This window comes from Zeus faber, assembly GCF_960531495.2.
Source record: "Zeus faber genome assembly, chromosome: 14".
NCBI classification, from domain to species: domain Eukaryota; kingdom Metazoa; phylum Chordata; class Actinopteri; order Zeiformes; family Zeidae; genus Zeus; species Zeus faber.
Window position 1 is genome coordinate 16,338,168 of NC_137200.1, and position 23,328 is coordinate 16,361,495.

General features: G+C 45.1%; 1 protein-coding gene across 1 annotated transcript in view; it reads right to left on the reverse strand.

Annotated features, from left to right (window-relative positions):
• Window positions 1-1,416: 1,416 nt before the first annotated feature.
• cblb (Cbl proto-oncogene B, E3 ubiquitin protein ligase) overlaps window positions 1,417-23,328 on the reverse strand; it is a 43,080-nt gene continuing 21,168 nt past the window's right edge. The window contains exons 6-19 of the mRNA XM_080013450.1: window positions 22,304-22,425; window positions 20,413-20,550; window positions 19,990-20,077; window positions 19,774-19,905; window positions 15,930-16,130; window positions 15,011-15,220; window positions 13,036-13,407; window positions 8,036-8,121; window positions 6,446-6,586; window positions 5,896-5,969; window positions 5,140-5,241; window positions 4,752-4,934; window positions 3,271-3,393; window positions 1,417-1,983 (exon numbers count right to left, since the gene is read on the reverse strand). Coding sequence (XP_079869576.1) covers window positions 1,721-1,983; window positions 3,271-3,393; window positions 4,752-4,934; window positions 5,140-5,241; window positions 5,896-5,969; window positions 6,446-6,586; window positions 8,036-8,121; window positions 13,036-13,407; window positions 15,011-15,220; window positions 15,930-16,130; window positions 19,774-19,905; window positions 19,990-20,077; window positions 20,413-20,550; window positions 22,304-22,425 — 2,235 coding nt within the window. The 3' untranslated portion in view covers window positions 1,417-1,720. The remainder of the gene's footprint in view (window positions 1,984-3,270; window positions 3,394-4,751; window positions 4,935-5,139; window positions 5,242-5,895; window positions 5,970-6,445; window positions 6,587-8,035; window positions 8,122-13,035; window positions 13,408-15,010; window positions 15,221-15,929; window positions 16,131-19,773; window positions 19,906-19,989; window positions 20,078-20,412; window positions 20,551-22,303; window positions 22,426-23,328) is intronic.

Consider the following 23,328-nt stretch of genomic DNA (forward strand, 5'->3'; position numbering starts at 1 on the left):
CCTACTGTACGCCCTTGTAAAGCCTCCACCTTTCACCTCTCGCTGTGGAGGACTACAGCCTGCCTCAGGCCTGGCACGCACCCACAAACACATTCAAAACAGTAAAATAATTCACAATCTCAATCTTCTATATTCCAGTTCGAGCTTCTTGCAGTCAGCGGGGAAACTTAACAAGACATGCAAATATGTTTTATTCAGTGGTGAAGCCGGTGAAGTCCAAACCGTCCAAATGTGTGTGTGTGTGTTGTTTCTTACCGGTACAACTATTCTACTCGGTAGCGGCGCACTTCAGAGGGACGTTCCCGTCAATAGGGAACCTCCACCTCCAGAGTCCCAGGAACGCCAGGGGAGACATCTGAGAGCAGTGTTCGCTGCCTCGTTCGCCGCGCCATGGACTAATTAATTTCCTTAAATGAAAAATTGATGCATCCGGCCCGCTACCTCAAATGCACCTCAACGCATTGCAAACAAACAAACTACGAGAGCAGAACTATCCCAAAAAATGCAACGTGGTTCAACGATGGTAAAAGGTAAAGTTTCTTTGGGAAAATAATCCTTCCCTTGTGTGCTGAACTGTATAGGTCTGGATAGTTCCTAGTTCTGTGAAATAGGAAATAGTTTGGGATGCAGAATGGCTTTGTTCTCATTATTTAAATGCTTGGTCGACAATGTAGGCACACACAGGTGCGCACACACACACAAACACACAAGCACAAGCACGCACACACACACAGATGCTCTCTGACTTTTGGCACGTATAAATTAGAAAATGAAACATCGGCTTCAACCTCTCTCCCTCTCTCTCTCTCTCTCTCTCTCTCATAAGGGCAAGATTAGGCCTGAGTGAAAACTCCAGAGAGTCCACCTTGACGATTCTCCCAAGCAGAACAAATACATTCATTGGCTTGTGTTGTCCTCCTGTTGACAAAGAAATTAATTACACACACACACACACACACACACACACACACACACACACACACACACACACACACACACACACACACACACACACACGTCTCTATATGTGCAAAGATAGGGCAACAAAGTCAAAAACATCATAACCTCTTTTGCAAAAAGCTCTCCCTCTTGTGCACTGGTGTTTTTTTTTCTGTGGGGGGGAGTTATCGATTGATAACCGGTTGGGTAAAAAAAAAAAGAAAATTTTAAAATAAAAAATAAACACATAGAGAGTGTAGAAACAGAGACACACAGACATAAAGCAGGGGGGGCAATTTGAAAGAGAAACTGAATAGGATGGAGTCTGGCTCCCCCTTCTGGCGGTTAACAAACATTACTCCAGCATTGTTCGTTTATTATTTTAGTATTTCTGTGCTGCTAAAATTGCATACTGTTTGAAAGTTGTCAAAACCGAGCCCGACAGAACGGCGGCTGGATTTGAGGGGAACAGCAGCAGCAGGCGTCAGGACGTGGAAATACAAAAAGGAAATGAACATATAAGAGGTCCGAGACCAGTGACGTTTGAACAACAGGAGCATTTACAGAAGCAAAAGTTCACCAGCGCTGGCATTTTCGCCGATTTTTAAAACTGTCATCTTTCACAGGGAATTGGGCTTTCGTCTCGCTCCGTTCTGCTGTGGTTTGGCTCGGTTTCAACCGCAACGCCCATTGTCGAATGTCCAGCAGACGGAAGAAGCCCTTTTCTTGTTTAGGTCGAGTCATTCAGACGCACAAGGATGTGGGGTGGGGGTTTAACTGACTAAAGGTGGAGTCTTGGGGCCACCAGGGCGAATTCCCGCAGAATGTTCCGGGCCACCTCCACTTTGTTCTGGGCGATCATCAGCGCCCGCTTGACGTCCTCAAAGGAGTAGCCCTCCCCCATGAGCCGGGCGATCTTGGCGTCCATGCTCTCGGAGGGCGGCGGCAGCAGGGGGGCGTGGGGCTTCTCGTGCTGAACGTCGGGGGGCGCCTTCCTGGGCAGCGGCTTGGGGGGCCGGGCGGGCGCCTGCAGACACTCCACAGCTGCCGGGAGGAGGAAGGGAGGGAAGAAGGAGGAAGAGAAAGAGGGCGCTGAGATCTTGCGAGCGGGGAACATTCGGAGAAATGTTAAAAAACCTGTCAAAAGTCGCCGAATTTGTTGTTCGGTACCAATGATGTTTTTATTATCTGAAAAGGCTTGGGTGCTGCAGGGCCTGGTAATGATGTAAGCCACCTGACGTGCCGTGGCATCCCACTTAACAAGGTAAATGTAATATCCAAAAGATTTTTTTAAATCCATTGGGACAGCTTATCTGTAATCAGTATTCACTCCCCGTCAAAGCCAGAAACAACACGTTGGTCGTGGTCAGTCGGCTTTGCTGTTCTGCTCCACACACAAGGCGTTGCACAACACGGCGGCTTTGACAGAATTGAAAAGAATATCCTGTCAATGGGCGCACATTTTCTTGTTGCTAATTTAAAATGAAGTCAAATGAATCATGAAATAAAAAAACTGTACTCTACAATATTGAACCGACTGAAACTCTGCTGGAGCTCAAATCGTATCCGCCAAACAAAAGCCAGTCCGGCCGTCTTTATTATCCAAACGGCGGAGCGCCACTGTCAGATTAGTTCGGCTCACAGAACTCAAAAGGTAATAATGTCGGCGGTATGGATCATATAAGTGCTATCTTTGCCTTTCTCATTTCTTTTGCCCTCTAAGAATGGATGAAAAATATCATCCCCCCCCTCCAGCATTTGTCTACGTTCGCCAACAGATCTTCATTTTATCACGGGGAAGATGGATTGAAGTGCTCGGGAATTATGTGCGGACGACTCTGAGGATGCCTCTAAGAGAACTCTTTTCCAAAAGAAAACCGATGCTTTTTATTGCAAAGAAACACGTTTCATGAAATCAACATTTCCTCGCCCTCCTGGCAGATCATCCAGCCTGATCGCAGTATTTTCTTCCTATTTGTTTTACGATGATGGTCCCCATTTGCATATTTGTACAGTCAAATTTGAAGCCTGTTTATAATTACGACGACAGGTTGCAAAACACCATTTCCTTTCTCTCAATTTGATCTTTGGGCAGATTCAGAATGTTTGTGTGTTTGGAAACATGCAGAAAGGCATCGTTGTTTATGCAATGGGGCGCCGACGCTCACGTTAACAAAAAAATAATTCAGCAGAGGATGAGACTGCTAATATAATACGTTTCATGCATCTCAGGTTGTTTTTGTCACAGGATCTTTTCCCAAGAAATGAAGCAAGAAATGCAACGATTGCAGAGCTTTGCATCGCGGATGAGACTTTGACATTTCTCTGCACCTTGTGCGGCGAGCGCGTGGTCGTGCTCCAGACAGTCCCCCGGGGGGCCCTTGGTGTTGTCCTCCGTCTGCCTGCGGAGCGGGGGCTGCGGGGCCACGCTGCTCAGCATGTCAAACAAGGTGTCTGGAGGAAAAAAAAAATTAATAATGAAACCACGCCGGGATGAAATACACCTAGGGCCGGACGGCAATTCTGATTCATCCCCTGTCAGTGGATTTGTGATTTTGTGAATTTAAGGTGTTACACCTTAAATTCGATACACGATATTTAGTCAAAATGAATGATGACGAGAAGATATGACATGAAGTTTGTCATGATTCGGTCGTTAAAAAGTCTTAAATGCAGTGTTGCAAATGTTAGGCCATAAAAGTTATTAAATTGTCTTGAAATTAAATTTATGGGATTGTAATTTCAACGAGGTCTGTGGGGAAAAAAAGGCTGTGGCTTGATTCATTCCAGCACCTAATCACTGTGATAAATGAAACTGTCAGAATAAGAGAAACACAATCATCTAACTCATAACACTTTTCGTACCCAATGCTTACCCCCGCCCAAATATATACTAAAGGACTTCCCCGCAACACTTATAGAGATATGCTTTGTCAAAAAAAATCGAAATCTCAAAGATTGCTGCGGCCTACACGGAAGTCCATAGAGGCCATGCAACATAATTATTTGGGGTTCTGTTATCTCAAGATCGACTTCTTTGACTTTTGTTATCTCGGTTATAACAATTTCTTTTTTTTTTTTTTTTTAAAGATAACTTGGGATCGTGACGTGCGCAACGCAAGGCATTGTGGGATTTTGCGACACGGAAGCCACGGCGGTGGACCCGAGTAGTAGCAGTTAAGGTAGATGTTGCGGTGGCGTTTCCATCTTATCAGACTGAAAAACACGGTGGAATGACGAACACTTGCCGTAGTACCAACTGCCAAAACCGTTCTGACAGGCGGCGTGGGAAACGGATCGAATTTTACTTTGACCATGGACGGACTCGTGCAGAAATCGCATTATGTTTATCAATATTTGGCAACTTCCAAATCGGTGTCCGGCACTTGAAAAAGGAGGCTGTCGCGTTTGCGCCTTCAACCGGCGTCAGCATCACAGTGACCCCGATCAGGTGGTCATGTTCATAGCCGGACCGCGAGAGGGAGCGGGTCGTTGCCTTCATGGAGACAGAATGATGTTTGAACAACCGCTGCGCGTCTTCTTTCACCTCCTCCTCCTCCTTCACTCCGCTCCTCCACGCCGCTTCAGACGCAAACGCGTGTCCGCGGGAGAGTCGATAGCGTGACAGATAGTTGTGATAATAAATGCTTCCATATCTCAAAGCCTCACATACATGATGTCATCCGAACAGAAATTTGAACAAGAAACAAGAAACACCACCGTGAAGAAACACCACCACCACCACCACCTCGTTGCATTGAATAACCACCGGTTTCATGCATAATAAGGTATTTCACTTGTCATTTTCTCACCGGGGGCCAACAGAGAGTGTTCGTGTCCAGAGGAGGGCTGGTGGGGTCGGGAAACGACGCAAGGGGAGGATGACGAGGACGACGGAGAGGAGGAAGAGAGGTCCGTGAAGCTGTGTCGCACCGGTGGGGGCGGGGGGAGATGAGGCTGGGAGGAAGAGCGGCCACTGAAGGCATCCGCGACCGCTGGAGTGCAAAAAGGGGAAGGGGAGAGAGAGAGAGAGAGAGAGAGAGAGAGAGAGAGAGAGAGAGAGAGAGAATTACTCCTTTTGGGATTCAAAGCTTGAGACGGACGGACAACAACTCATAATTGGAAGCAAGGAAGTTAATGGAGAAAAGGGGGAGGAGATGAGACGGAGCTCGGTGGAGTTGTGTTGCGTGGTGTCGGTACCTTGAGGGGGAAGCAGAACGTCATAATCGGACGGCGTCTTGTTGGGGCGGTAGAGGCCGAGGGCGCCATACACTGAGCCCGAGGGCGACTCAAAGTGCCCACCTGGTGGGGGGAGGGCAAGGGGTGGGCAACAAGAAAGCGACGGTTAACAAAGTAGTTGTGATTTTTCCCCCTCTTGGAGAAGTAGTTGTTTATGGATCAAACCACGGTCGAACTCCACCTGCAGGTGAACTCTGTCTTGGATACAACGGCACAAATACTCTGTGTCGTACGCTGAGGCTTGCTGACGGCGCAGGTTACAAATAAAAAAAGTACGAAAATTAAAAAAAATAAGCAGTGTGATGCATATCGTTGGAGCACTGGTTACTGTGGCAACTTCATACAGATGATGAAGCCTGGCAGGGTCAGTTGTTTGGATCTCTAAAGGTACAAGTATTTGTTACCTTAAGCTGTAACAAATATTATACTGCAATGAGACTCAGGGACGGTGGCATTTAGAAATGCAGCAGCTTTCAAAGGTGCGTGACAGCTTGCTCATTTTAACCGTCACACGCAATAGCTGGTGGCAGACAAATTTCTAGTTTAATGTCAAAATTGGGATACTTCAGAGTGGGTTTCCCTCAGCCCTATTAAAACCCGTCTCCGAGCGACACTCGCTTGGTGGATGGTATTAAAGGATGTTTGAACCCATGAACAAAGTGGTGGGAACGAAGGCTGATTGAAAATGTGAATCATGATTTGCACACTGAGACTCACCGTGCTCTGGGGGTTTGGGCTTCCTCTCCTCCGATAAAGAGGACGAGGGCTCAGGAGAGCCGTTCGCCAAATGCCTAACGGAAGGAGAGAGAGAGAGAGAGAAAGAGAGAGGGAGAGAGAGAGAGAGAGGGGAGGGTGAGCGCGACATGAGATCATAAAAAAGGAAAGCTTTCACGTTGCACACTCTCAGAACCTAATGACTAGGTTTGACCGAATTGCATGAATGCTTTTGAGCATTTGGCACTTGATGCCAAATGTTGATGCCAACGCAGAGTCAAAAAAGTTAAAATGATGATCAAGTCGTTTTGGGAATCAGTGAGCCACAACAGCTCAAGGTGAGTCCAGTCAGAGTAAATAGGTCACATGACTTTCTTTGTTTTTGGATTAATTGAAATGATAGGCAGATATTTTTTTATTATAAGCTGTATTTGAGGTTTAACTTAAGAAAAAGAAAATCTGTATATATCATACTGTACTGTATATCATATCGTAATGTTCAGGAACCAGAATCAAAGTGTGTGTGTGCGCGTGTGTGTATTGGGGGGGGTACCTGCTCGGGGCTCCGACTGAGATGCAGATGGGGGCTTGGCTGAGGCAGAGGCTGGACGAGGGGGCCTGATACTGGGACTCCAGCCTTTCGGTGGACCTCCTCGTCCTCTCCGGCCCTGGACTGCAGAAGGGGTTCAGGGATCTACGGTGGATCACGGGGGTGGGAGGGGATAAGAATAAGCAACAAAAAAAACAAAAAAATGAGCTGGGAATTCATCTGTGAATTAGGACTCATTAGATTGGCTTTTGTTCATCCAGACATCGCTTTCAAATCGAGCAAAACATCTGCGACAACTAGTGAGTCTAAAACAGAGGGTTCTCAACATGGCATGTGAGGACCCAGAGAGGTCCCTCCAGATGTTTCGCGGGGGTTGTCTGCAAAATGATTAATAGTTCAACTTTACTATTCCAAGACCTTACTACAATTAGAGAATGAACAATAATGACTGAATTAACCGTCATCTCTGTAACTACAGCATTAGACACCAAATAATATCTAACAATACAAACCTCCTCAGATTGGGAACCCAGTGACAAAACATTAGCAAATGGGGTCAGTAGACTAATGCGGATCAAATGGAGGGTCCTTGATATGAATGTTTGACAAATGATTGTGCAAATTATCTTTTGAGTGTGAATTTTCATGGAAAACCAACAGCAGACACTTATCTTTAAAAACAACAAGTGACTAGTTCAACCATATCAGTAACATCAACTTTATCAAAAAACGTTATGAAACCTAAACCTCTTAATCTAACAATAACCCTTTTACGGGCGGCATCTCACAGCCCCATCATGTAAAACAGAATGTTTTCAAGATATTTTATGAGAAATCGTCTTCATTTGTAAAACAAGCTGTACAACGCAGATCCGCAGTGCACCACGCACACTCCCTGATTAGGAGGCATATCTAATCAAATTCTGCTGCAGCTAAAAGGATGTGAGACGTGCAGCGGTTGTTCTTGGTTTTTATCTATTTATTTTTTAATGCCACTTCTATCAAGGACGCTCCTCCCCAAGGCTGCAAGATGGTCTGTGCTTCTAAAATAGAGAGATTATGAGATTTAAGCTTCCAAACTCAATCAAAGTATTGGAAATACGGGAAAAAGAACTGTGGCAGAAATTTAATTGTGGTTTTATTTAGGTAGGCTCTGAACTAAATGTTTAGCGTGGTAACGCTATTCAAACAATCTGTAAAGGTGTTCATTAAAATTTGGCTCCGGGGGGGCGGCGGCATTTTTCATTAGTTTGTGCCTTTCTCATCACACGTCTTATGTGTGGGAAAAAAAAAAACATTTTAATCAGCATTTAAAAAAACTCTTGACTGCAAAATACGACTGAAACATTTTGGCAGCTTTTTTCCAATGTGTCAGCATGTTTGGATAACATCTATTTCAATCGGTAATCTACCCTGCAAGGCTCCGTGCAGGAATGCAGAAACAAATGACAAACGACTCCTTCTTGTATGTTTGTGTAGTTTTGAAGGCAATTTCAAAACAGTGTGTGTTGCAGGTTGTATTGTGTGTGTGTGTGTGTGTGTGTGTGTGTGTGTGTGTGTGTGTGTGTCGAGGCGGTGGGGGGCGTTAACTACCTGTGGCTGGCGGCGAGGGTTGGTGGAGAGTGTCGTGAAGGGAGGATGTCATAGTCATCCCCGACCTGCAGACTGTTGGAGAAAGGCTGCATTCGTGTAAAACAAAGAACAGACAGGAGAAAGTTAGAAAGTTTTATTTGACAAAGTATGTAGAACTGATAAATTGTTGAAACACCTGTATAGAACCTGCTTTTGTAGTTCATATAGTTTGCAATTGTACATTATGTCATCTATGTACAGTAAGTCTATTATAAGTATTATATGTATGTCTTGTCAAATGAAGGTGTACTGCTCCTCTGAAACAAGGGTTCCCCATCCAAATTATTAATAGTTAAACTGGAATGAAGTGAACCAATATTTCATTTACAAGTCGTTACCACTATTAGAGAATGTAGAATAATGACTGTTTGGATCCGTGTTATCTCCCTACCTATAGTAGTAACAGGTATGGACATTTGGATGAGATCACATCCAACGATCAAAATCTTCCCAGATTGGGTTACCGAAGACCGAATCAAATGAAATGGTGTCCGTGGTGTGATGGGTATTACATTGAGGGTCCTCGATGTGAAAAAGGTTCAGAAATCACAGCTCTAAAAGTCACATTAGATCATTATTTCAATCCGGAATGACAATGAAAAGATTGAGCTGCGCACATGTAACCACTAACATTTGCGGATTTTCCCCACTCTCTTCCGCACACACACACACACACACACACACACACACACACACACACACACACACACACACACACACACACACACACACACACACACACACACACACACACACACACACACACACACACACACACACTGCCGTCTTTGAGGAGCAAAAATCAAAAGAAGGAGAACCGACCGACGCAGTTTTGCGGCGTTCCCGCACTCGCCAGAACGGATTTTCCTCACGAGATTCTGGCGAGAGGCAAAATATCTTGCAATATTTTTACACCAAAACAAACACAGATGCCGTACCGCACAGAAAAAAATAAAAATAAAAAATAAAAAACGCAGAAGAAACCAAAATACGGCGGAAGGCCGCGCATTGAAAAGGGAGTTCTTCTTCGTGCAAGTGCATCTTTTGTTTTTTGGAAAATTCAGATTTTCCCCCTTCTCTTTCCTCTGACGCCAAACTCCCAATTTTCATTCACTGTTCAAAATTCCCATTGGAATTGAGGCTTTGACGTGCACACAGCAATCAAACATGGTTGATTGAATCGTGACCTGGCTGATTGGGATTGGGAGAGATTTGAGTCTTTTACTCGCGCGCACACACACACACACACACACACACACAGCGCGGCTAAAAATGTGCCACCATGGACTAGCGAGACTCCGCCCGATCTCAAATCGGCCTTGAAACATAATATTCGTGATGTGGCCGTAGCTAAGTCGTCTATCCGTTTGGCCTGCTTGCCCGGATTTTTCTGGAAGGGTAACTCCGGGTCACCCACTTTCAACTAACACCTACTGGAGGGTGAATTTGTTTGAGTCTCATTCAGTTGAAGTGTTTCAAATGTTGATGGGGGAAAAAAAGGTTTAGTAAATGTAGCTGTTCCTCGAATGGGATGATCCAGTTGCCAAAGCCGAAACCGAGCTTAATCAAAATTCAGAGCGTAGCAAAGAGGACTGCACTCGGCTGATCCCGACTGGAATCCACTTCCAGAGACCTGTCAGTCGTGTACTTTGTGAGCGCTGTGGGAAGGAGCTGCTGCGGGGAGTGCACGCCTCGCACACCTCAACTAATCCCGTGACTGATATGATCCCTATTCAAGAGGAGGATGCAGGCAAGCTTGTTGACTAGCAAATTTGGCAGGAAGGCTTTAAAAACTCTGAGGCCTCATCACCAAGACGATCTTCACACCTTGACGGATTTTGCTTTGCTGTCCGGAATTTTTTTTTGGGGGGTTTGTTCAATTACTGGAACAGGCAAATGTCTAAAAAATACAGGCAATAATCCAGAAATGATGGCAGCTTACTACTACTAATACTTTTAGTATTAATAAAAATCTCAAAACAAGACAATATAGTTAACTTTAAGTAATTGAGTTAATAATTCAAAATAAAATCGCCTTGCCTTAGAGTGGACCTATTATGAAAAACTCACTTTTTCAGTGCACATACATTTGGGACTCTGATGGGTCTACTAACACACAAACAGTGAAATAAGACAACCCAGTCTATTTTTTTTTTTTGATTCAACAAGCCGTGCGGATTTGTGACCCCTTCTTACGTCACATGGGGCTTCAGTAGAATTAGAACCGCCCCCCCATCTGATTAAATCCACCCACAGCTGGAGAAATTCCCAGCGCCGCCGGGAACTGCTCTGTTGGCTTCACTGACCAGCACAAATCTTTTAAAAGAAAGAGGAATTAATACAAGCTGTCTGTGGAAAAAACTGCAGATGAGGGAAATGTATGAATTTTAAAAATAATTCTGCTTTATGTTTCTTTCAAAAAAAAACATCAAGTGTGCAGCTGGTTGACTGTAGGCTGCAGCGCGTGAACTGTTGTGTGTTTCTCCAACAAAACCAATAAAATTTGTGTTAAAAAGTGTGTTTTTATTGTAGATGTATACATTTTTTTTAATTTTCCGACGTATACTAATTGAATGAAACAAAAAAAATCCCTGGGCTCCCTTAGAGCCCTGTAGGCCTTGAAGATCAAATATGAGTGAAGATTCAGTAACTGGATTGCTTATTTCTTGCCTCAAATATTTTCAGAAACAGATTTTGCTGAGGTGAAATCCGTGAAAGTTTACAGACTTCATACAACGGAACCCGGAACTCTTGCTCAAACCCCATTGGCTCACAGAACTAGGGGCCTCAGGAGGGAGGTGCCTTACTGAAACAGCGTGTTGGGAACAGGATGGGTTTAGAGGCTTGTTCAAAAACATGTTTAGGTTACCTCAGAAACCATATACTAACTTGTTGAAAGGGTGCATACTGTAAAAGGTTCTCTTTAAGAAAACAACAAAGTTGTAATAGTTTTTGGCCTTTTCTTTTTGGATGCCATGGATGCAATAAGAAGAAAAAATATTGCGTAGAATATAAAAAAATATTGCGTCTATTATAAAACAAATTGATAGATACGTATCGTATATTATAAGAGCCATTTGAAACCGTTAATCACATTGTTCAATAACCAAATCGTATTTTAAATGCCGCTGCCCAGGCATAGTTCACCATCTTTCGGGTGCCTGAGCCCCGGGGAGCGCCTGAGCCCCGGGGAGTGCCTGAGCCCCGGGGAGCGCCTGAGCCCCGGGGAGCGCCTGAGCCCCGGGGTTGCGTCTGAGTCCCGGGGGGCCAGGATCCCTGCAGTGACTAACTGTGTATGTGGCATGGTCGGGCGGAGGGGCACTGGAAAGCGGGCGGGGAAGGCGCAGGGAGTGAGTAACTGAGTCCGCGGCCCCAAGAAGGGGTCCCTAACGAGGGGACGCAGACACCGGGAAAACGATCTTCCGTAGGCCACATGAATGTGTACATTAATAAAATAATAATAGAGTCTAAAAAAAGTTTTACTGACTTGTATTTCTGGTGCCGACTAGTGAGGGTAGCAACGTTTAATCGACTGGTCGTCTAATGGCGCACTAGTAAGTATAGCAATTTTTCTGATCTGCATGTAGAATCGGAGAGCTACCATGTGTGTTCATGTGAGTGTGTGTTTTCTGGGGCCGTCCCAGAGAGAAAATGAAAGGTCAAGTGGAGCCCATCAGTGACTCACGGGAAATGAAACTGTGGTATTTTCATCATCTATTGTTCATCACTCACACCATACGATGAATCTAAAAAGAAACAAGAGCACTTATGGAACTGTGGAAGAGCAGCAGATTTGCTCCATTTTCTGGCACCAGCTCATCACAGAGAGTTTGTCCTTCATTTAGAAGGGAGAGAGCTGGGATTCAAATTCTTCCCTACTGTGCACGTCGGGTGTTGATAGATGAAAGACTCTATTGAAAACAATCGCAGGGAACAACAGCAGGGGGCACCTGAATGTTGGCGTTTCGCTCACGAGAGGACCGCAGCATTTGGAAGTGGGATTTGCTGAGCAAATCAGTAGCGATCTCCATTTATTATCGCGTTGACGAGGTCGAGGCAACCTGCCGCCGTTAACAGTTGCTTTCGCTAATTGCTCCCTGGTCTAATGTGCTTTCAAAGTCTAGGCGCTATGACAGTTCTATGATCAAAGTGTGGAGTGTTTCAAGCGCTTCCAAAGTAATTTTTCTGAGAAGATAGACTCACGATATGTGAATTACTCCACTGGAGGATTTGTTAGAAACATCATTTGCTGTTTTAGGATTCTGAAAGGCACTCAAGTCTTGAGTCAAGCTAGATCATGTGCTCAATGTTATCCTACGGGTTCTATACACAAAAAGTATTACGATGACGGCAGAGAAACTTCTCCATAGGCCTGTAATTTCAAAGTCCAATAAAGGTCGAGTATGCCGGTATTCCCTCTGCGGTGTCTACAGTGGTGATGGGCATAGCTCTGTGACCTGACTGCAGACACCGCCAGCAGCTTGCTGGCTGCGCCGCCCTCTTTTACTATTATTGCACATCCTATTGTTTTACCAAAAGTTTTGCCGTGGTTATCATCCCAGTTTTTTTCAAGCCACACAAGCGCAAAACATACACACATATATATATATATATATATATATATATATATATATATATATATATATATATTAATAAATACAAATAAAAGCAAGCAAAGCAAGCGAGTCAATCACAGCGCTTTGCGGTGCTGCGTCGCCCTACGTGTAGTTTGGATTTTTGGAGGGGCGCACGTTAGCTCCGGCGGTGGTCTCTAGGATCTACACAAGAACCAAGAAAAAACCCCCGCGTAGCTCCGGCGGTGTTTTGACGCACGACCAGAAATTGTCCTTAAGTCCACTACTCAGTCCACTTTTGATGACTGATGTAGTTTTGTGGCAATCTGCGGTAATTCGATAACATTTAACTAGAACTTAATGTAAAAAAAATATGAAAAGTGGAACCTTGACGCTGTCCAAGTGGCCCGCGCCGTCCGTCCATTGGTGTACCCCCACTATGTACCCGGAGGGGCAGCTGAGCGGGCGGCCGTTCAGTCCCAGGTGGGATGTGGGCGGGGCAGCAGCAGAGTGCTCAGCACCCGTCCTGTGGTGGGGGTCGACTGCAGGGCCCCCCGCCTGGGGTTCGGTGAACGACGTGAGGGAGGAGGAGGAAGAGGAAGAGGGGGAACAGAAGGAGAGGTTGGCCAGCCAGGGGTGTTGTATCTCCGGGGGGAAAGGCAGGGGCCGCTCAGGCGGAGGCGGGGGCGGCGGGTCCCGCTGCGGAGGAGGAAGAGCCGGGAGGGGCTTGTCCTGCTTCCGGGACATACCTGGTGAAGACTGGGAAAGAAAAAGTACAATTTAGGGAAAACTTGATCGACATTCTGACAGCTACCTGCCTAAACTGTCACCGGGAAACTCTTCCCCAAGTGAATAACCATTGATGGTTTTAGTCTTTTTATTGGAACTGATTTACTGGTACTGATTTATTGGTAATGTAACTCTACTGTCACAATTATTACATAATTGTGACAATATACCCTGATTGGAATTATTTGAGGTAATAACAATCTAAATTGTAAAATTGTTCGATTCTACAATCTCCATTCTATGTTTCCATCCAAATTTGAGGGGAATTTTAAGATAAAGTGAGAAATCCTGAAATCCCCCCAGTGATTAATAAAGTGTCATCTTATTTAATCTTAAATAGAATGCAAATTTGGCATGTCTCCATCAGGTGAGGTGAGGAGAATTAACTGTTGTAAAATTTGTACACATTCATACATGCTTTTACTATCATAGCAACATAAAATGTACTCATCACATCACAACAATTTTTATGACAATTAATCATCAACTAATAAATATCATAATAAAATCAGTCATGATCATGACAGCCCTTAATAAAACTCGGGATTAAATAACAAGACAGGAGTTTGACCCAATGGCCCAGCCTTATTGAACAAATTGAATTAAATTAACAATTTTGAATTTTTAACTTCTTTAACAATCAACAGAGAGGCTGATTTTACCTCGTTGGGAAAAAACAGATGTTAAACTTCTGAGGTGGAACTTTGGTGTGTGGGCCTCTCAGGTTCCAAGATGAAACTGATCCCTGTTTGTTGATCTACAACTCCCATCCATATCACCTTTACGACACCTGTGTTCCTGTCTATAACAATCCTTCCACTCCAACTCAGTCCAATTTTGACCTTGTTACTTTCCTTTTTCGAGCTTTACATTTTGCATGTTGTTGTATTTGCTTGCGAAGTGCAAAGCATACCGTATCACCTGGAATCTCTTCCTATCGATGTACTATCCAGTACGCATATATTCAAAGTGTAAAGGGTTCATGTCATGTCATGATGATGGTCTCATCATGGTAACCCACACATACGCGTGCACACAGATACATGCACCGCGTGTCGATTACGCACATTTGAGTATTTTTCGTTTTTCTTCGAGCTTATAGAGCTTATTGTGCGTAATCACTGGGTGTCATGACATTTCACTGCATATATGTATGACCATATGTGACAAATAAACTCTTCAACGTCAACTTGATATACAGATTACCATTCTTTTCCTTTAGCAGGTTATTCAGTGTTGCAATGTTTGAACAGCTCCAGCAATATTGTATGTAACAGATCGTATGCAAGTGATAAAAAAGAGATCAGAGGGGGGCAGAGAGACAGACACAGAGAGAAAGTGAGAGTGAGAGCCCGAGAGAATTAGAGACGGAGAAAGAGAGATATAGAGGAAAAAATGAGAGACAGAGAGTGAGAGGCAGAGGGTGAAAGACAGAAATGGGAGAGAGAGAGAGAGAGAGAGACAGACCGAGAGACAGCCGAGAGAGTGAGATAGCACTCTCTCGGGTGCATAACACACAGACACAGACAGAAGAGATGGAGAAAGAGATGGACAGGGAGACAGCTAGAAAGACCTTGGGGGAGCCTTGGGGGCTAGCAGAGGGGGACCGGCCAGCCCCCTTCTGGATCAGGTCCAGCCGGGGAGGAACGGGTGGCAGGCCGAGGTGCTGGACGCAGCAGAGCCCCGTGTCCCCTCCGCCGATGCCGCCGTGAGCCTTCCTGCGCTGGCTCACCGGGGACGAGCTGGGAGACACCATGGGTGAATTCTGCCGTTCAGCGCAGTGCTGGGAATCAAAGCGGGAGACACGTTTTATAGATCCGTATCCGATATTCTATCTGTTGATCAACCTCCCGGCACATCGACGCATAGATCGGTCTATCTGTCCCTGCACGGCCCGGAACCTCGCTCACGTCTGCCCTTTTATCTGACGTAAATGCCAGCGTGACATTCTCTGACATTTTTATGGGGCTTGAAGATCTTGCCGCTTAATTTTCTTGTCTATGTATTTTGTCAACGTATTGGCAGAAGTGGTGGGCAGAATGAGAGGTTCATTTAAATGTCACAATCATATTTGAACATTCGGGGAAAAAAAAAAAATCCCTGCGAGGAGTCCAGAAGAGGTACACACGAGGACTGTGTGACTTTTAGATGGAATGGAATTCCATTTAGTCTTTCTTGGTCTAAGGCTACTTCCTTGGTTTTCATTTGTCCCTAAAAACTTCCAAAAATATAAATATTAAGGGTAGGTTAAAAAGGTAGGTCAATTCTATTGAAATTCTTTATTGGACAGAATTTGTTCTGTCAAATATTTTTGCAATGCATGTCAGATGGTATCCTGAAAAATTGGTCGCAATTCTCATGATGCATAAAATGTCAATATATGGATATGGAATCATATCGTTAGCTATGTCATGAATATTGGATTACTTAGTCAATTGGAATATTTGGGAGGTCCGTTGGACTGTTGCTTTCGGGGGCATTCACGGACACACCTTCCTGATGTTGGCCAGTCCGTTCATGACCAGGCAGTCGTCTCTGTCCTCATCCTCGTCCAGCTCCAGTGCCGGCCAGCCAAACTGGTCCAGGAAGAAGCACTTGGCGCCCTCGTTGTGGGGGTCGAAGGGGTCCACAATGATTGGCTCCGTGCCTTTGATCTCGCAGCGGCAGAACGGGCAGCCCTGGCCGTCCGATTCCTGTGACCACACGCAGAAACACACGCACACGTGCACACACACACACACACACAGGCAAGGGGCCAATTTATTTATTTATCTTTAAACCTCACAATCTGATAAACGTGGTTTGTGTCGGGGGCATGTGGAACCGCTTTGAGTGGAGCATTTGAAGCAGAGGGGGAAGAGTCTGCTTGGAAACACATGGTTTCACTTAGTCACAAGTACTTGTCAAGTCACCCTTACAAGTACTTCTTCCACTAAAAGAGGACGCGCTTTAGAGATAAAAAGCCAGTTGAAGGCCTACATACATGTACATGTTCCACATCCATGCGACTTGGAAACAAGGCGGGGCCTCAGCGCTACGTATTGACGGCAATTGTGGGCGTTCAAAAGCTTCAGTGGTTACTTTTTATTTGACCTAAACCCATCCCCGATTACTGGGATTAGACGAAGAACGCGGTGCGCTGGGTATTGGGCAGGATCTCACAATCAGAATGAATTTCAATGCAAAGACTCACAATTCAATTCAATATCGATTCAATCCCATGTTGATTACGTTGTCGCTTCAAACATATTTCACGGTAAAAAATTCTAAATACTCTAAAACGGAAGATAGAGATCAAATACTTTTATTTATGACTATGGCGGTTAATTAATGTATTCATAAATGGTCGCATAACTTGCAAACGAAAGCATTGACATTGTAGTTTTGAAATTGAAACAAGAGAATTTATTTTGAGCTCTCAGTCTGGGCAGGCAGCAGTAAATCAGAGAGGATTTGACTAAGCGACTCAATGACGGCAAACAGCAGCGCATTGCAGCGTCTCGCATCAAGACAAATTGAAATGATTGATAACTAGGCTGCAATGCATTATAAGAGAGGAGGGAGAACAACGTAGGCTCTAGGCTACTGCATAATCCTATATATTTTCCATACCAAGTCATGCAGCCTCATCAACCAAAAACCCACAATTCATACAGTTGTTCATACAGTTTTAGATAAAGCAGCAAGGGATCCAAGTCAGTACATAAGACCTCATCCACATCTAGAAATCAAAATGCGGTTGGTTTTGTAATATCTAGGGAAAAACAGGTCCAGGTATTTATTTGTTTTTAATGGTCGTTACTAATCGGATTTCCAGGCAAATTTTCAAGATCCAATCGAGTTTGACCACATTTTGTGAAGAGCTCTGGCCTGGTGTCACTGGTGTGTGTGTCTGGGGGAGGGTCCGTTGGGTGGCTACAATCAAAGGCAGCTTTATTTATTAACTATGATTTGTCAGACCGAGGCTCTAAACGTGACCCCGACTTAAACGACAGCAGTTTACAGAGAACAAAGCCTGCAATTGTGGCTGTCCATGTGGTAGGGGTTCAGGGGAACACAGCGTTTGAAACCCGATCTTAATGAGGGTGGCGCAAGGGAAGGGACGGGGAAGGAAGTTGAAAGAGAGCTTGGGAAGTGGGGGGCGGTGGTGGTGTCTGTGTGTGTGTGTGTGTTGGTTGGGGTGGGGGGGGTGGTGGCAAAAAAAGATTATACTGGATCCGGATGAAAACACTCCAACGGAAACTACAGGAGAAGAACTTTAAAGGGTATGCAGCGACAGATTATGAAATAACTAACAAAAAAAATGAATTTGATTTTAAATTGATTTATAACCACCATAATTTATAACCACAAATTAACAATGCAGTGGTTATTATATATATATAATATGTTATAATTTAAAGCATTATGTAATAACGCACCAAGATTGCACTCTTTATTCAGATCAAGAATATTTCCCATGTAATACGTTGAAGATGCTCGTTACAACACTAATAAATTGAGTTAGGCAAGTTATTACAAAATGAAAAAAACATAATAAAGGTCAAATTTCTTACACTTCGTGACAGAGTTGGAACCAAAACCAAGATGTGAAAATATGACGCCCAGCTGTGGGAAGGGATTCTAACCCTGCCTTCCGCCCCATAACACTCTGGAACTCACTGGAAACTCTGAGGGTTCGCTTACAGGGATGGCACGTTTTAACCTGCTCCGGTTTTCCGGGCAGTAAGAAAAAAAAACAAAAACAAAAAAAAAAAAAAAAAAAAAACACAAAGACCGCCCCCTGACCTTTGTAGCAAACAAGGTGCAGCCCAGTTTTTTTTTTTGTTTTTTTTTCTCTGAGTCGCATCATAACATAATGCCCGACAACCCCCCTAACACACATGCACACAACTGCAAGCTCAAACGCAAGATCATACAGGATGCGGAGTAACGCACGTCGTCGGCCATCTGCTCTCTTTTCTGTGGCCGTGGGCGTTGGGAGGGGGAGTAAATCTTCGGTCTACTTTTCTTTATATATTTACACAGACAGAGAGAGAGAGAGAGAGAGAGAGAGAGAGAGAGAGAGAGAGAGAGAGAGAGAAGTCGGGGTATTGTAACCGAGGTGACTCAAACCATCCTGAAGCGGAGCAATGTGAGTCAGTCAGGGTTCCTTTCTCTGACTCACACATGACCCATGGGGTGCTACTTCACTGTTAAAGCACAAGCCGGCACGCACGCCGGCACGCACGCACGCCGGCACGCACGCACGCACACACGCACACACGCACACACGCACACACGCACACACACACACACACACACACACACACAACGTAACTTATTAATAACCACACTGGACTAAGCTATGTGGAGCTCTGGAGTTAGAGGAGTGTTTACGTGGGCGATGCCCGCCCGCCCGCCCCGGCCAAAGTTTACAGAGTGGAGACAGAGAGAGAGCGAGAGGACGAGAAAGTGTCCAGTTATCTTTATTCTACTTGCGCGGCTCAGGAACGAAGCCACCAAATAAGGCTTTGAAACAGAGCCTGTGGAGAATGGGAGCGGCAAACCAAGGAGAGGGGTGTGTGTTTGTGTTTTTGGACGGATGAGCTCCCTTTTGCTGAGTCCAAATGCTTTGAGGCCACGCGACATTGATTCATTTTAGGAATCTTGGATTTCGCCGGGCTCTTCAAACTCCTCACTGGTGTTTTCTCCGAGCAGCTCATCCAGACCATTCAACCATTTTATTCCAGTTTCTCTGTGCTTGTTTGCCATGGATCTGTGCCCCTTTGGCCAAAATTTTGCAATTTGTTCTGCTTCAGCCGACGGTCAAAATAACCTTAACAGACTCATGACAGTGACATGGCACATCAGAGGGCCAGCTTACAATTCATGTGTCTCTGTGTTTGGGTGTGCGTGTGTATAGCACACGTGGATTTGTGAATATGCTGACAGTCAGGTAAGTGTAGGTGGTCTCTCTCCACTGAGAGCAGGAGGGGAAGAAGTTATAGAGGAGAAGACGAAAGGAGATGACGGAAAAAAAATAACCCGGATCCAAGCAGTGTCTTGTTAAGGCTGCAGTAGTTAGTAACACGCTTTGCTGTCGCAGCGTCTCGTTACGCACATACAAGCGAGGCGCGTGCAAATCTAGTAAAAGCCCATGTAAGCATGTGAGGAAAGAAAATCAAAGAAGTGAAAGAAAAAGAGAAAGAAAAAAAAAAAGTCAACAATTGTAACTGCTGCGCATAAGTTCTTGGAGGATGACCATATTCCGGGTTCAAACCCGAGTCCGCAAAGGCCAAGTGCATTCACGGGAGAAGTGAAAACCAACGTTTTGAGCCGACAGGCTTCCCATACCTGCCAGGCGGTGAGACAGGAAGTGCATATGAGGTGGCCGCAGGGCTCGATCTTCACGTCTTTGTCGTTCTCGGCGCAGATCTTGCACAGCTGGAAGGTGGAGCCCATCTCGCAGTACAGCTCGTACTGCTCCTGTTGCAGGACACGCGCATGCAAATGGTCAACACATCAGCACATCCTTTCATTGACAGCGTCTATTACAGTATTTATTACCACCTGAGTAACTTTGATGTGGTCGTGTGGCGTGGGCTCACACAGGCCGGTAAGGTCGGGGTTGTAGCTGCGTCCATCTGGAAACAGGTAGCTGCGGGGAAGAGGAAGATAGAACAGGCATGAAATAGGACACAAGAGGCGTTTGCAATGGAATGAAACTTTTTTTTATTTTTTTTATTCCTCACTTCATTCTTTATTATACTTCACATTATGTGTACATAATTCGGCCATGTGACTAAGAGGGTCTCTGATAGGCAAAGCGGGATGTGACTGAACGCAAATCAGAGCGGTTGATCATTACCCCAGTCTGTGGTGTGAGAGTTGAACAGCTGATCAATGGATAGAGAGACAGGGAAAGTGTGTGTGTGTTTGCGTGTCTGTGTGTGTGTGTGTGTGTGTGTGTGTGTGTGTGTGTGTGTTACATACAAGCCCTCCCGGTAGCCATCAATGAGGGCCTGGAACAGAGGCTTGTTGTGGGGGATGGTCTGCAGGATGTTCCCGTCGTTGGTCACATAGCCAATGGCCCATTGGCCCAGCCGAGTGCAGCTCAGCCTGAAGATGTAACTTTGGTTCATGGAGGTGGGGGGGGTAGAGTCACATGTACAGGCCGTAAATATGAATATGTACAGATTTTGAACTCCCGGGGATCGCCGAGGAATCCAACAAAAACACTGTTCCGCTGCTCTGCCGCTGTCATAACACATTTTTCTCCATTTTTCTCATCTCACACATACTGTACTTCTATGTATCAAACAGATTATAAAACTGCTTTGGTTTTCTTTGATTTGGATCGCCGCCTTGTATTGGGCAGATTTTAATTTCAGTTTTAGACTGGTACCTCACAGTTATCTCAAACAAATATTGGTATGTGCATACCCTAGTAATTACCTTTTGCCATCATGTGATCATGTGTTACAAGTGGTGATCACAAGGAAGCAGCGGCTGACACCTTGTGACTGTGTACGTACATGCCAGCTATGGCATCTATGTAAATCCTCTCATGCCCTGTCCAGACTGGACGATATTTGCCCCAGTCTGGCTGTCCCAGACAAATTTTCTGAGATCAGGACAAAAAGTGTGCATTACCCCCCCCCCCCTCGCAGCGCAATTTCGCGTAATGCCCTTATACTCAACATTGGGCAAGTCTCAAGTGTGTCTGAGCAAGACAGTGGCTGTCTCTCTCGCCGCTTCCGGATGGTAGGATCATGTAATGTGAATACCCTCATACCCAGACGCATCGTGTAGCTTAAAGACCGCTACATCATTTACCCCGTCGGGTAAATGTGGTTTGAGAAGAAAGAAACACCACTGAGCCGTTTGTACAACACATTGACAGCTGAGTATCGGCTAATGTGCTCTATTTGCCGCCGTTGCTTTTTTTCTTTTTATAAACAATCTTATTTTCACTAACGTTAATAGCCTTGCTGTTCCTGGCGTTAATAGGTCATTCAAATTGGTCACCTTCCCAATCCACCCCCATGAAGCCAATTATATACAGTTTATCATGGATTACATTATAACGCCTCAGTCTCAGAAGAGATTTCCAAGTTCAGATATCTGTGCTGAATAACAACAGAAAAACGCTCAGCACAAGAGGAGAAAAGGCAAGACGAAAAAAGAGAGAAAGGCTTATCTCTACGAAGACTCGACCACAGAGTGATCCCGTCTTCGTCGACAAACAAAAAGGCAACAGGTGAGACAGCTTTTTTTGCCCTCCCGGAGATGGTGAAGAGAGAGCCTCGGCACTGATAAGGTTGTTTTTTCCTCGTGCCTGTTTACATAACCACAAGATGCTTCATTAATGGCTGCATGTGTGAATGTCATTCACGAACAGTGAGACAACGACTCAGACTCATGTTCTGTCCTACTTTTTGTCTGTTCATCTGAGTATCTCCTGCTCTGTGCCGATGAATAAGGAGGACTCACAGTCACTGGTGGGTGGGTGGGTGGAAGAGGGGAGGCAATGTGTGTGTCTGTAATCGGGAACCCGTACCAGCACATTCCAAATGGCTGCCCTGCAGACAGCTGTGCGTGTGTGCACTTATTTCCTGAGGTCGTTTCAAAAGCACGCCATTGGATTTCTGTGATTCATGATTAGCTCAGCCACCTACGTATTTTGTTGCATCCAGTCACCCATTGTTTTCATTCTCCCTTTACACCCATGCGCATGGGTGGAAAGACACACACACACACACACACACACACACACACACACACACACACACACACACACACACACACACACACACACACACACACACACACACACACACACACACACACACACACACACACACACACACACAACGTTTCCCACCTGCCGGGCTTGTTGATGAACTTGTGCAGTCGAGCCTTGACTTCGTCGTAGGTGAGAAAGGCCATGTAGCCGGGGTGAGTCACAGCAAGATAATTCCAGTTCCTCAGAATGGATCCCCATGGCTGGAGGGCGGACGGAGAGCAGAACAAAGGCAGTTAGGACACACACACAAAATCGCATAGTCATAGAAAGTGATCCAACCAGCATTTCCATCGCCCAGTCAGACAGCTAGCCAACCAACCTACTCAAATTTTACCGGTGAGCAGAGGTTGGCTTTTTCAGGTTGAGAACGTCTAATACTCCGACAACACATTTGCCTCATTCATTGTGCCTCTGGGTTCTGATGATGAACAAATCTAGAAACACACCTTTTTGTTGTTTATTTGTCAATTCATTTTTTTGCTTATTGCTCATATAAACAGGTTAAAAAGAGAACATATTTGCTTCTCCCTTCATCTTTTGGCTGATTATCCAACTCTAACTGGAAATGCATGTTGCAGTGAGACAAAGTGGTGAAATTGCTCCAGCCTCAGATTCAAGACCAGACTTCCAGTCACAACAATCTTATGATGTGTCATTCGGTTTTGGCCACCTTGGTCCTCTTTGTTCATCCAGCCATGTTCACCCTCATTGTGGGTTCACTGATCCCTTCCTCCGCCTGCCACTCAGGATGCCTGAGAAGTAAATCAGTAACGAGGAAGGGAAAGGCTGGGCAGTAATGAGATTCACCACGGCTGACTGTGTCGACCAAAACCAAGGCTAAACTCCTGTGGCAACTACTTCCCAGAAGTCAATGAATGGATGCTGGCTGCCGATGGCGGCCTATTGATTGTGATCCTTCAGAAGCGCTTATCATTCCAGTAAAACATCTCCACAATTTGGCACATTTTACAGTTGGACAGTCGACAATGATCGTGAAAGGAACTTTTGGTCTTGGAAACATATATGTGACCCACCGCAGCAAAACCAGATTTTTCCAAATTTGTGTTCCATTGTGGGTATTTTCAAAGCCGAGTTTGGTTTAT